This window comes from Numenius arquata, chromosome 2, assembly GCF_964106895.1.
Source record: "Numenius arquata chromosome 2, bNumArq3.hap1.1, whole genome shotgun sequence".
Classification (NCBI taxonomy): domain Eukaryota; kingdom Metazoa; phylum Chordata; class Aves; order Charadriiformes; family Scolopacidae; genus Numenius; species Numenius arquata.
The window spans coordinates 88,918,900-88,933,537 of record NC_133577.1 but is presented as its reverse complement, the minus strand read 5'-3'; the positions used below and the strand labels follow the sequence as shown (position 1 = coordinate 88,933,537).

The window sequence follows — 14,638 nt, the reverse complement described above, 5'->3', positions numbered from 1 at the left end:
AATACTAATAGGTTTCATATAAATACCTACTCAGATATTTAAAACTAACACCACCAACTGTGCTGCTGATTTGTGATTTAGAATAGCTCATGTTGCAGAATGTGTCACTTGGAAAGAAGGGTTTGAATGTTCCCAAATCCTTAATCTTCAGCATATCTCATTTTTAATTAGAAAGGGATTGCAGTAATATGACCTGTGCAAAAGCCAAATCAGATACACAAGCAGGCAAAGCTAAGTAAATGAAACAAAGGAAAATCTGCTTTATATGATCTTTTCTCAAACCTTTTAATATAGATCTCTTAAAATATAAAAAAGAAAAACAAAACCTTTCCAGTAATCTCTCATTAATCAATTTTTTCAAAATTAGGAAACATTGACTCAGAACAGGGTTTTGAAGTATATCAAATAAAATATTCCGTCATGTACTTTCATTTTTAGCAGTATATTTTAAAAAATTACTCGGATTTTAAAAATATTATTGACAAAACCTCAGACTTCCCAATGACTCCATATTGCCATAAAATCTACAATAGAAAAACTATGTATAATAAAGGATACGTGATATAATGATTTATTTTTCCTATTGCTTGTATACATACACACAGATAGTTGTAATGCATCTTTCTCAAGAGCTGTTGAGAGTTTATTCTGCCTGAGGTGTATCCTTTCGGGAAGTCACTTTTAAAGAAATAGGAAAGAGTTATAGTGGATGCATTAGCAGACATCTGGAAGTTGTTTGAGGGTGAGTCAGTAGCTGGAATAATCTCACTCCCTTTGAATTTGCATCAGTGAATCTACTCAATCATGTTACTCTCCTCCATTTCTACTCAACTGTGCTACAGTGCTAGAGATGTGTCATATCTTACAGGTGTATTGCAAGTTTCTTTGGCATATTTTAAGTGAAAATAATCACATAATCTGCAGCTCTGTAGAAGCTGCTGAAGAAAAGAGAATTTATGTGCACGTGTGTGTGCATGAGCAATTTAGTCTTAGGTTCTTAGTTCTTAAATGTTTGGTTTTTTGTTTTTCTTTTTTTTTTTTTTAAACACTCGTATAGAAATACATAATATCACTGGAAAAATAAGCACTATTACTATCCATTTTCTCTTTCCTATAAGAGAAGCATCTACTACCTCTCCTGTAATATTGTTTCCGGACTTTCATGTTCAGTTCCCAAACTGAGACAATGTGCATCAGTGCCATCTGCTGACTCCAAGCAATATTGCTCCAATTGAATAGCTATGGGGAAAAGCATTTGATGATAATAATTTGTACAGGATGCAAAAGCAAGGATTAAATACAGTTTCGCAGAATGTATATATATAATTTTGAAATGGAACAGAAGAAATTATCACATCAACAAAATGAAAGAAGCCTTCTAATAGGAGACATTTCTTGGTGTAAATTGTGACCGAGTTTTGCATGATTAACGTGTTTTCACTGGTTATCTGGAGATCACCCCCACGTCCCGTAAAATGGCAAAAGAAACTAACAGGGCAAGATCATGTCAGGTGCCAAGATATTTGTCTGCTCTCCAAAAACACTTCAATATTTATGCCTAAGTGCTCACTAAATCTGGGCTAAGATGCTTTAATTATCCTAGGATCAAGCTCACTAGAATTAATAGTTTCAAATGTTAAGTTCCTTCAGAAGAACCTCAAAGCCCAATAAACAATGAACCAAACTAATTCTGAGTTTTCATAAAATTTCCCAAAAGGTTAAGTCTGAACAGAGCTAATGGTATCTCTCTCAAAATATGTAGGAAGGAGAAAGCAAATTCTATAAACTACTGTATATTTTTTCAGTATTTTTAGAGCTTTTTGCATTTGTTTGTGCATGTGGCTATATATATAAAAACTTCTAAAGAGTCATTAAAACAAAAGTAAAATAGGATTAATCTATCTCTATCCAGTTCCCAGCATGTCCCTAGATGCTTTTATGGCCGGCCTAGTTTGCAAGTCAGTGTATTGTAGGGAACAAAACAAAAAAAAATGGGGAAATCAGGGTATTAAGAATAAAAAAGAATGAGTCTTTACACTGAACAGTTAGAGAGATTTTAATGAAACTTTCAAAGAAGATAAATACTGCCATTTTTAAATTGCCTTCTCCTAGGCTGCATTTTGACTATGTAAGCACACTGCACAGTACTGGTTTTGGTTGACAGCGATAGAAAATTTCTAATGGGATATTGAAATAGAAAGTTTCTAACAAAAATAAACCCTAGCATTCCCAAGCACTACTTAAAAAAAAAAGAAAAAAAAAAAAAAGCAGGGAAAGCAGGGCTTTGCTTTTTTCAGCTAGGAAGAAATATGGAAAAAAAGTGCAGTGAAGTCTAGAAAAAGAATGTCCTGAGAAGCGGGACTGACAATGAGCTTTTGACTGACTGCCCAGAGCTGTGACTCTGTCTTCTCTGTTGCTTGGCAACTCCATGTTATCACAAAGAAACTGATATTAAGTTGGAACAGGCTGGATATGGTAATTTACGTGGGAAGATACTCTTGCAGTGGGAAAACCATTTTATTTCTAGTTTCTGTCAGCATAAGTAGGTTTCACATGATGAACTGTAGTACATCCCCTGTTGGCTGCATTTTACCTAAAAAGGTAAAGAGCGCCTCTGCCTTGGAAAGAGACTGTGCAGAAAAAAAAAAAGAAAACCAACAAAAACCCCACCTTGTTATTTATTGGACCTGCTCCTAGTGTCTACTCAGACATTTCTTCCAGCAGCAGTGACAAAAGCTTGTTTTCATACCTGTGTGGATCCAGTGCAGATTAAAAAGATGGAACTCGATCACTATCATTTATACTATCACAGTTCCTAAGAGCTGTCAAGATTTGCTCAAGACCTCACTGTCTTATACAAACATTAAAAGATGATCCTCACTTAATCTAAATAGTCCCTGTTCTTTCTTTGTGTTGGCAATAGTTAAATGCTAAGTTTCATTTATACTTTATTTCTTCCCTGCTGAAAGATGGGGCTGCACATGTAGCAGTTACAGAATAATGTGAAGACTATGATAGAAACTGAATTGGCTTTGAATTTGGCTGGTAGTGTATGGCTGGGAAAGGAGTCAATTTGTATTGAGGTGTATGAAGAGAATGGAAAGGGTATATATGTAAAGCAAATCTTACAGTGAAAGCTTTGAGCCACAAGTGGTACATAATCCATAATGGTGCTTTTATATTTGGGTTTAGGTCTAAGATTAATTTAGAAATAGAGAAAGCACAGAAGACTCATGATTTAATGCAAAGCCCTTTTTCTTAAATGTCTGGTTTACTCATAGACATACTGAACCACCACCACTGTATGTCTGCATTTCCACTCTGCATCACTTCTAGCAATTTAACACCAACATGCAGTCCTACAAGTAAGAAAGTACTTCACAGGTCTTCAGGACTCCCTGTTCTGGCTTTGGTCAGCAAAACACTCCTTGTCTCCAGGCTTCTCTCTACTGCAGAGTTAACTTGAAATATAACTCAACTTTTGCCCTTGGCTCAAATCCCAACCGTACACAAAAACCGTACACAACTGACTTGAGTATGCTTATGCTGTTCTGCTGAAGGGATTGGCCTGAACTGTCAGAAGGCACAGGCAGCAGCTTCAATTAACATAGCTAATACAACTACCCGCTGCAGCTCCAAGAACTTGTCTTCATTGCCAAAAAAGGTGTATTTTTACTGTGGGGTAATTAGCCTGAATTAACTATCCTTATTTAAAATAAAGCCCTCCATCACTTTTCTTACAGTGAAGACATTGCTTCCTTATTAACTCAAGAGCATCCTCGTTTGCTGAGGCTAAGCTAACTAAAGAGGAATGAACTCCGCAATGAAAACAGCCCACAATGTCCTAGGCATCAAATAGACCCCTAGACTGCAAGCAAAGCCCTTTTCTGAACTGACTCATGGTGGGGAGGTAGCTTCTTTGCTTGCTTTTCATTTGGCCAGCACAGAATGTATCAGCTTGCATCCTATCTACCAAACTAATGAGTTTGTCTCCTTTTTAATTTACCACATCACCTCCAATAAATCCAAAAATGCTTTGGGCCGTTATCTGACTTGGAGGGGAATAATTACTGGACTGACTCCAGCCGCAAGCCTGGCTTAATTAAAACACAGTTGTATTTCCCAAAAAGGTAGTGACCAATTTTATTCTGAGTGCAACCTAAAACAACTTTACAACAGAATGGAACAGATGAACTTTGCTTTACCCTGAAGCGTTCAGTACTTAAACTGAGCTCCCCTGCTAAATCATAAAGAGCTGATTTCCTACACCCCCTTACCACCAGCAGCTAGTGGCTAACTTTACCCACCTTAACTGTTGTCTTTTAAGCTAATTGCTAACACATACCACCTGTTTCTTAAGCCCTGGCATTAGGATAACACAAAGCTTGCAGGCAGTCTCCCACACCTTATGTTCATTGCATTTGCTTACACTTGCTGTAGAGTGTTTTCTGTGCCAATCAGCAGCATCCTCTGGCTTGTGGACCATGCTAGACTAACGGCAGCAAAGCTGTAGCACCTCATCTGTGTGGCAACAAAAATACCTCTACACTTCCTATCATCTAGGGTTGGGTGTTTGGTTTTTTTTTTTTTTTTTTTTTTTTTTTTTTTTTTTTTTAAAGACTGAAGGTGTTGTTTAAACAGTTTGGTCACTATGACTTTTATTAAGGAAAAAATAATTCCTTCCCACATTTTCTGTATGCAGTATTTCTCACTGGTGAGGAAAAATTGCTGATATTTTTTTTTATTCTTGAATTCTGGTGAACACAGAACAAATAAGGGCACAAATGTGAGACAGGCAAAGAGCAGTTAGGAGTATGTACCCAGCACCTTTCAGGGGTACACTGACCAAGGGAGGGAGCAAAGCTCTGGGGAGTGATGCTGTGGGCACAAACCAAAGTAAGGGTTCCCTCCCATTGCGGCCAAGTGGAGCTCTCTAAGAGCATTGCTAGGAGCCAAGAGGAGTTCCTAGAACCGGGCAACTGCTGAAGCTACCATTCCCATCTTGCCCACTGTGCTCATTAGCACCTGCAATTAGTTTCAGCTAGTCATAGTCTCAGAGAGTGTTTAAAGGAGGGTGGGAGTAAGACAAGTTTAATCATCTTTTTGTTTTCAGCACTACCCAGGTGTCTCATATAAGACTGGATGACTTAACAGGTGAAATATATAGTTTGCCACCTCCAAGATTATTATTTCATATCTGTCTCAGGTTTGTAATGACTGTTGGACTGAATTTGACCAAAATTTACACTGAATTCAGAAGCACTATTATTGACTTATATTAATGTTGTGAAGTTAACTCTCTCAAGTCTTTCCTATAGTTGTGGCTTCTTGTTGACTTGCAAGGATTGGTACAGAAATGAATTGAAAGGCAAATTAAAATAAGAAATAATAAGAGTAACTTAACTTTATTTTTGATAGTGGTAGTGATATCAGCTCTGAAAATACAGCTGATCTCCTTTGTTCTAGTACCAATCCTAGTATGGGGAATTCCAAGGTGCGTGTGTTTCCCTCCGGGTACAGAAGAACCACAGAAGTTGCAGGTGAATAAACAAACACATTTAGCCAGGGTGCAAAAGTGATTTTATGTGCTGAGAATGCAAAATTAATTTACGGGCCGGAGAGCAAGCAGATATGGGATTGGGAAGGCAGTAAGTTTGAATTTTGCTTACTAAACCACCAGTGAATCACAAGACAACAGAGTAGGCAAATCTTAAAAATGTTAAAGAAAAAAAGCACAAACAAAAATATCGGCAGAAACCTTTGCCCCCTCCAATAACACTGAGTATGACTCATGGTTTTGTGAATTTTGATGGGTGGTGGTACAAAAATTTTTCTACTACTGATGGATGGTAGGTTTCTTGGTTTTAAAAATACGAAAAGAGCTTGATCTCAAGTACCTTGGTTTAAAAATAAAGTTCTTTTTATAGCATGTCTCGATTTTGACAACCAAACTGTGCAGTAAATACTGGATTCCACATATGACCACATTTTAAAAGCCTAAGCTAGATTCTTATTTTAGGGGTAGGCTGATCCTCTGAGTTTGTAAAGTCTTTAGAAAGAGGACTCACAGCTGAACGTAAAGGTTCTTTGTGTTTAACTCCAAAGTTTGAGTTGGTTGTGGGTTCACCTTTGAATTTAAAAATGCATTTCCTTGTTTGGTAGCTTTTATTAAATTTAATTTGTAAGATGTGTAAGTACTAAGTTATCCATCTTTCTGTGATGGTGACCCTGGAATAAATCTGCGGGAGTGAAATGCAATTGCATCTATAAGTAAAATGCTTTCTTCTTTGTATTGCAGAGCACAGATAACTCAAATATATCTGTAATTGCTCAGAACAAAAAGTGCTTTGACAATGATATTGTTTGCTCGAAGAATGTTTTCATCACTGTTGGAGACACTGAGATTTATTTTAGTGAATCTTCTGAGAAGCAGGTTAGTTATTTTCTTTCCTTTTTGGGTTGCCCTTAAAGATAAACATTGTAAAGTTACAACTCTAAAGGAGCATGTTTTTGGAAAACGTCTCTCAGTTTGAGTTAACATAGTACAAGAGCCTAGGTCTGGATAGAAGAGCAGGTTGCAGGAAATATTCTTTCATTGTTTTTTTTCAAGTTCTGCTCTACAAAGAGAACTGCTCAAAAGCCTCAAGCAGTCAAAGCATATTGGCGTTTATTTGTTTCTTTCCACTTGGTTTTGAAAGGGAAACCGAAGTACAAAATCAAAGCAAATTGGAATGATTGAAAAGACAAATTATCAAAGTTTTAAACAACACTTCTATTAATGTTACTTATTCACCTATATGTTAAAGATAAAGATCTTAATAAATATTCATTTCTGTCAGAAGACCTTAAGGGGACAGGAAAACAGATCTAACTACCAGCTTTGGAAGGCTGGATATTATACTGTGATACACTTTCCAGAACAGGACATTACAATTCTGTGGGATAAGAAGACAATGATGCATGTTAAAGTTGGACCTCGATGGAAGGTGAGCCAAAATAAAAACTTGAGATTTTGTGTAGTTCTCAGTGTTACTAATGTGATTTCATATTGGCAAACTGCGATTGTCTTTTCTTTGTGACTAACTTTGTGACTAACCGCTTGTGACTAGCGGTTACATAGCTGTTTGTCACAGTGCTTAGCTGCTAGTGTTTCCCAGGTGAGAAAAGATGGAGGATGTGATTTAATGGCTGGACTTCTGAAGATAAGGGGTGGTTCCTACATGCACGTTTACTCTGTTGCTCCACACATTGCAACCTTGCAAATATGCAGTAATTCAGCTCTGACCCAAAGCTACTTTGGGGGTGGGAAGAGAGGGTAAGTTTTGAGTTACCCAGTTCACTGTATGTTTCTGTAGTTGCTGAGGTCAATGGAAAAGAAGCATCCGTATCTAGCGACATGAAAGATGGCAGGTTTGTAGCACAGATTGGATTAAGCTGATGAGGGCACTGCACCCTGAGATGTAGTAGAGGCTGTTGAGATGAACAGATGGAGTTGCATCCTGGGTTTAAACTAAGCAAAAAAGATATAGGAAAGGATCTAGACAAAACCTGACATTTAAACCTAGTAAGTATACAATGAAACAGTTCTGCCACTATGCAGGAAAGAACATGAGGCTCCTTCTGTTGCCAGTTGCTCTTCTTTGTTCCATTCCTACACCATCATCCGCCCTGGTGTCTCTACAACTCAGTCTTTGGGTCCTGGCAGAGTAACCTTATCTGCACATTTGATACTTACGTTCCTCCATTGTCTCAAACATCAACACACATATTGAGAGGGGGCTCTTTCCAGTAAAAGAAAAGAAGGTTTTCTATGGTAAAATACAATATCAATTTTTTTGAACTGTAAGTCAAAGTTACAATGACCATTTAATTTGGTTTTAAAGCAACATTATTATAGGCCTTTGTCCCAGTAGCTCCCTTCACATACAAGCTGATTTATCAGCCATTAATACACTTAGTGTGAAAAAATTCTTCTGTTTTTGAATAAGCGAGCAAGGAGCTGAGTTCTACAGGTTGCATGTAGGGGCACAAATACTTAAAGCTTTTTCTGTTTCCAATGGCTGTTTCTTCCAGAGGCTCCAGTTCAGTAAGATGATGTCTGCAGCAGACCTTCAGGAAAAAGAATCCATTAGTGAGCCACAGCACACTAGAAATCCAACTCCACGTTTTACTGTTGTGCAGAAATACCATTTTCTTTCTGTATCTATATGTCTATGCATGCATATATATTTTTTCCATCGCTAGCGCATGCCCCAACACAAGAAAGTTGCAGCTGTCTCTTTTGTAACTGCTGTTACAAATGTTCTTGCTATTGTGAGCTAAAATTAGAGGCAGCAAGCTTTAATGACAACAACTAGTCAGGCTTCACAAACATGAGGTAATCCACCTGAACTCTTGATTTTTGGACTGGACACACTACTAAGCTTTCAGAAAAAAAAAAATATGACTAGATTCCAGTCCCTTTTCACAGGCTGACAGTAAGAACAGGTTCATGAAAACAGGAAGAAAAAATAATTTTTTCTAGTAAAGATTATTTGCAGTATGGAACTGCAAGCATAGCAGACTGTCAGATATTTTCAAAGTGTAAGTTTTGTTTATTTTCAAAGTGTAAGTGTAAGAGTTGCATTCACCTTTTCCAGTTTAAGAATGTTTCATTCCACGTATGTCATTTGTACTGATTATTGACTATCAGTATATGTGAAAAAGTAATCCTCCTTCTCTTTTAGGGTAAACTGGCAGGTTTGTGTGGAAACTTTGACAAATATACTTCAAATGATCTGACTACATCGAACAACATGGAGGTGAGAAATGCACAGGTGTTTGGAGACAGCTGGGTATTAGGACAGGTAAGTCCCATGTCCAGTAAAAATTTAGAAAAAAAGGATGATAATTTATAAATGAACACGTAATAAGCACATGATGTGCAGGGATTTCTCTAAATTCACTGTCAGTGTATAAGAGGAAATTTTAATTTTTATGTCTGTAGATGTGAAATGTGTTAATAATGTCTTATGTCGTAACAAACATGTAGTGCTTTTAAATAAAACCAAACAATCTTTTTGGGGAAGAATATATTTTTCTTTATATAAGATAATTATCATAGCTGTCTGGATTTCAGTTTTCTAAAAAGTTATTTACATTGCTTCTGATATTTTGGATTTGGTGCAATTTTAAAAGCAACTACCTCCTCTGATGTTGGAGACATCAAGATCTTCAAAGTAAATAGAATCTGAACTCTGGAAAAAATGGTCCAGAAAAAGGTTTCTTTCTGAACACTGAGAAAAAAATTCATGATTTCTTTTAGTTGCAGTCTGTAAACAGACAACAAACTGATGAAGCAGTGGTCGTGAAGGGGTGAGACAGAAAAGGCTCAGAACAGCAGCAGGCACAACCCAGTATGGAAACTTGGTTTCTGAGGAGAAGGGAAGAGGATGTAGAGAGTGGATGACCACAACTGTGTTTTATAGCACAGGAGAATAGGTATTTTATTAATTTGCGCTGAGAAGATGGAACATTTTAAAGCCTTGTGAACCTCCTGAAAAATCAGTATTTGTAAAGCACTCCCTTAAGACGTCTGTGAGAATCGTTTTTTAATCTGTTCTCTCCTTGACTCACAGCAGGAAATTGAACCAAAATCTCTCACCTCATGAAAGAATATTATACCTATTCTGCTTTGGAGTAAAGATTTTGGGGCTTCTTTTCCTCAATATCCCCCTTTGGTTCTATTTTGCTCTACATAAAATGTTTAAATTATGTGAGCAAGCAAGGCAAGCATGTAGTGTTGGTGATTATACTGCTCATCTAAAAGGTGGTACATAAGGAAATATGTAAATACTTCATATGAAGTGTATGAATTTTTCTTTTCCAATTTATCAGTTCAGTGTCTTCTTTAAAAAAGTGTGTAGTGTTTGCATAGCACATTAACTTCTAGTATGTTATGATCTTTGCTTATGCAGCCCATACTTGCACTGGCCTTTTTGTGGCCATATACATATTATATTTTTTTTTTTTTGTAAAATCTCATGTAATCTTCTGATTGGCATTGCAGGTAGCCTGTGCTCAGCCAGACCTGACACTTCATCTGCCTCCGCAGTAGGTGTTAGGGATTCTTTTTTTAGAAAGGACCTTTGGCCTGGTCATCTTTTTTGCAAAATCTAAATACTGTAAAGGAGTATTTCATAGGTGGAGGAGGCCTAGAACCCAATGCTGCTACTGGCAAACATGCTTGCTTTAGCACCCTGAAGCGTGGGATGCTTCCAGGGTTTCTCCCTCCTGGGAGTGGCAGCACGTTCCCCCATGGCAGCATCTGAGCATCCGCATGGGAAGGCAGCAAAGCTGGGCGACTGCACTGCAGCTGAGGCTGCTCTGGGACACCCCAATGCTGCCTCCGGATCTATCATTACCTCCTCCTGGGCTTCCCTGCTGCACCAAGGGAGTATGGTTTTGGATGAACTTGTGTTTTCTGAGCTGAGTGTTATTTTGTTATATCTTTCTGTTCGTTTGTTTTTCTTCTTAAAGAGAGACTTTAAGAGAGGAGATATATCTCAGCCATTTTTGAGTTATCACGATGATCTTTGACTCTATTTTTTTTTATGAGTTACTCGCTTCCTACTGCTGCTTCTTTATTTAAACTTACAGGGCTAAAGCCATCTGTAGTGTGACTCCATTTAAAGTCAGTGCAAAAGCACCAGGGATGGATTTGGACCACGTATTTGTTTGTGATGTTACAGTTGGTTGCTCTGGTAATGATTATAATGTGTCACAAATAAAACATTTTGTCTTTATGCGTTGAGCAGACAGCAGGAACACTTTAGTACTTCAGAACAAAACACAAAGATTCTTTTTTGTGCAAATGTTCTCAATTATAAAAACAAATCGGGGAAAGGGGAAGATGAAGAAAATAGCATTTAAACATTATTTTGTTTTCTGAGTATGCAGGTATAGTGTATCTGAGTCCATGGTAAGCACACCTCCAAATAAAATGTTTGTGGTATTTTTGCTTGTTTTTAAGTGCAAGAGCCCAAATGAAACACTAAGGCCATGTGAGGTACATCAGAGCAAGTTCCCTTATGCCAAAAAGGAATGCTCAATTTTATACAGTGATGTTTTTGCACCTTGTCGCAACGTGGTAAGTTTATTAAATATCCAAGATGTGCTCTCATGTAGGGAAATATTAAAATTCCAGTAATTAATTTCTTCTTGCCACTCTCTTCAGTCTGAATACCGTGGAGATTACAGAGTAGAGCCCTGCAAGTACTTCTATGTGGGTGGGCTATGTTTGTGCAGAGCTCTTCGTTCCTTTCAAGACTGGAGCCTAAACATAATAGCGATAACTGGGAGCCATGAGTTAGTAGACTGGATAATCAAGGTTCTGTTCTCTTTAGGTTTTATTTATATCCTTTATTTATATAGGTAACTTATTTTTTAAGGTTTTTGTATATATTGTGGGATTCTAAAATAAGCATTTGTGTAATGTGCCTACAGCTTATCTCAAATGGTTTTATTTTGTTAACTGTTCTGCTCAATATAGAAAGAAAGATGAGAGCGAGATTTCAGCTTCAGAGCTATCAGTATTTTTAATTGGCTGACAGCTTATCATCTGCTTTTTATCAAAACTCTGAGGTATGGTGCCCTTGCTTTCCCAATACCTGCCTGAGCCAGGGATTTGAGTTACAAGAATGTCTTAAGTTCAGTCTAGGTGAGATGGGGACAATGATAGCTTATGTGGGAATCTTTCATTCCATTTTAGTGCACCTTTTATCAACATAAGACATGCTCTATACAATTTTACTTATTTCTGATTTGAGCTTCCCACAGGTATTTAGTTATCGAAGATGTTTCTTTACACCTGTGCAAGCAAGAACCATTATGACATTTGGTCTCAGTCTCTTATTTTCTTTATGACTATTAATACTAAATGAGATCATTAGATGTCCCAGCTGAACCTCCTGACTTTCAGGACTGAAGTTTGATATCAACATGCTTTGGAATTTGCCTGAGGAGGAGGTTGCAGTAGCTTAACCCGAGAGATTTATTAATGTTGACTTTAGTTACTATGTAAAGAATTTTTTGAGCATGTGCCTGAGAACATAGTGATGACTGTATTTTCAAAGTGGAAAGCAATAAATAAAAATGGAACTTTTGAGAGTTTTTAAGGAGCTGTATTATAATAACTCATAAAGAGAGATATTTCCTCTTGAACATTCATTTTCTATATTTTATCCATGTTGTGGTTAAAATTTGCAAACATTATGCCAAAAATTTAGCATAATTATGTTAAAAAATGCATGTCAGGTACAAAGCATGTCATTTAATTAGGAGTTGAGTATTTTCACATGCACATATCCATCCTGTATGGGACAGCCCGTAAAGCAAACACCTTTCAGGTGCTTTTACAACCTATTTATCAACATGTGAAAATATGGCTCTTATAAATGTAATGTAAAGTGACTTCCTGTCAAGGATATCTGCAGCTGACTGGCTGCATGGGTGGGGAACTGGGTACTAAGGGAAAAAGCCCAAGCAGAGACTTACACTGGGGACACAGAAGAAACAGAAAGTGTTGATGTGGATTTGAGGACGTTCTTGGAGCAGCGCTTTTACAGTCATTCCTGCTGGGCAGGTGGTGGAGGGTCCTGCTGTGCATGGAAGCAAGCTCTTGCCTATGGGACAGGCGGCCTCGGAGTTCAGCTGAGGCTGGAAAATCCTGTTTTCAGGGAGACAAAATCTTGCATCAGTGGTTGGCAGCGACTGATGGACTGCAGTTGCCTGGCTGAGTGCTGAACTCAGCGGGGGCTGAGAAGCCTTGACACTTACAGAAAAAAAGGTCTTCCTCATAACTGCTGAACTCAGCAGGAGCTTTGACCTGAGGCTCCCAGCTTGTCACAACATCAGGAGGTTGCTGACCCATGGAGAGATGCTGTCCTGCAGACATAAGAGACGGGTTCTGCTCTTTGGAGCCAATCTGCTGTTTGGTGGTTTCTGTGAAGTTATTACAGCCATTTTCAATGGAGCTAATACTCGTGCCTCCCCCTCCAGTGGTATCCCTGTTTTCAAAATAAGAAAAACAATGAAAGCAAAATGGCGTCTCTCTCCACTGAAGACAGAAAGTCTTCATATCTCTGCCAGCTTCTAGCAAGTGCCAGCTGAAAAGCTGTCTCCATGCTAGATAAGTGCTGCTTTATTACTGTGATAGTATTTCTGTAAACTGACGTGTGCCATTTGAGTGCTCTACAACTGAGCTAAACCAGAGTCTAAAAATGAGTCTAAACCAAAGAAAAGCATTGCTTTAAACATTCCGTGTGTGGAGTAAGAACACTATTTTAGAAACGTTGCTCAACATTACAAAAAAGATGATTACAACCTAAGAAATAATGTATCACGTAAAACCATGAAGAAATGTGGTAGGATTTTAGAGTGGGGAAGTGAATTTCTGATCTAATGAAGGTTTGTGGGCAAAGTATAGTAAAATTTTGATGAGTGCAGGAATATTTTTCTGCAAAATGTCACCAGTGTGCTCAAGCTTTCTTTCCCTTACAAAAACCCCTCTACAAATTATAACTTTAATTACTTGATAATCAGAACTGCAGCTCTAACTTTATTGTTCATGCAAAACTGACAGGATGACTATAGATGGCAGCATTTGCTTTATAAAAACACAGAAGTGCCAGCTTCAATGTCCTCTCCAAAATTGATGAACAGCATGTGTGTGGACAGACAAACTTGTTAATAATCACTGAATGAAAATTTTCTCTTGGCCTGTAATATAGGTACAAGCTGATCATTCGAAGTATACTTTTTGTATATGAATGTATCCAAACCTTAGGAAATGCCTTATTTTTGTGTTAAGTTCTTTCAGACAATCCAGAGGTAGCACTCCTGCTGAAAATGGAGTGATAGGAATTTGTACAGCTCATGCAATTAAGTTTACCAGCCCTCTTTTTTTTTTTTTTTTTTTTTCTTTTCCAGATTGATGTGACTTCTTTTGTCAAAAATTGTCACACAGATACGTGCAACTGCAATCTTGGTGGCGACTGCGAGTGCTTGTGCACCAGTATTGCAGCTTATGCCCACAAGTGCTGCCAGCAAGGAGCAGCGATTCACTGGCGATCTCCTTCCCTCTGTGGTACGTACCTGTGCTGGCCTCACAGCGGAGCTCATTCAGGGCATCTTTGGCCTTTCCCTGCCCATATATGACAGAAGCAGGTGGATAATAAATGTGCTTCTTCATGTTTTTCAAACTGCCTTTATTTTAGCTGTTAGTCTTATATATTGAAATTTGCTGTCTTACTCAAGAGGACTGGCTGTGCTCAGGGTATGCCAGTATGGAGGCCACTGGAAAGGCACTGGTGTACCAGATCTGGGGTACATCCAGTGTAGTGCGGGGGGCTGCAAAGAGATTCAGTCCATTCTACTTTTCATTGACAGGGAGAAGAGTTATCAGCTATAGAATAATGTGTGCTTCAGATCTGTTGTCCTGGTGCATCTATTTAAATACAGCTGTATGTTACTGAATAAAAGCCAAAGGAAATAAGGTCACTAATTGAAATATATTACAGAAAATTAAACTTGCTCTGATAGAAATGAATTTTACATTTTTATGATGCAGATATGCAGTGATTCTGTTGTTACTTTCTAA

General features: G+C 37.9%; 1 protein-coding gene across 1 annotated transcript in view; it reads left to right on the top strand.

Moving 5' to 3' along the window:
• The window catches only part of OTOGL (otogelin like), a 92,940-nt gene that overhangs the window by 43,215 nt on the left and 35,087 nt on the right, over nt 1-14,638 (top strand). The window contains exons 23-27 of the mRNA XM_074167572.1: nt 6,299-6,433; nt 6,843-6,986; nt 8,727-8,846; nt 11,012-11,128; nt 13,969-14,125. Coding sequence (XP_074023673.1) covers nt 6,299-6,433; nt 6,843-6,986; nt 8,727-8,846; nt 11,012-11,128; nt 13,969-14,125 — 673 coding nt within the window. The remainder of the gene's footprint in view (nt 1-6,298; nt 6,434-6,842; nt 6,987-8,726; nt 8,847-11,011; nt 11,129-13,968; nt 14,126-14,638) is intronic.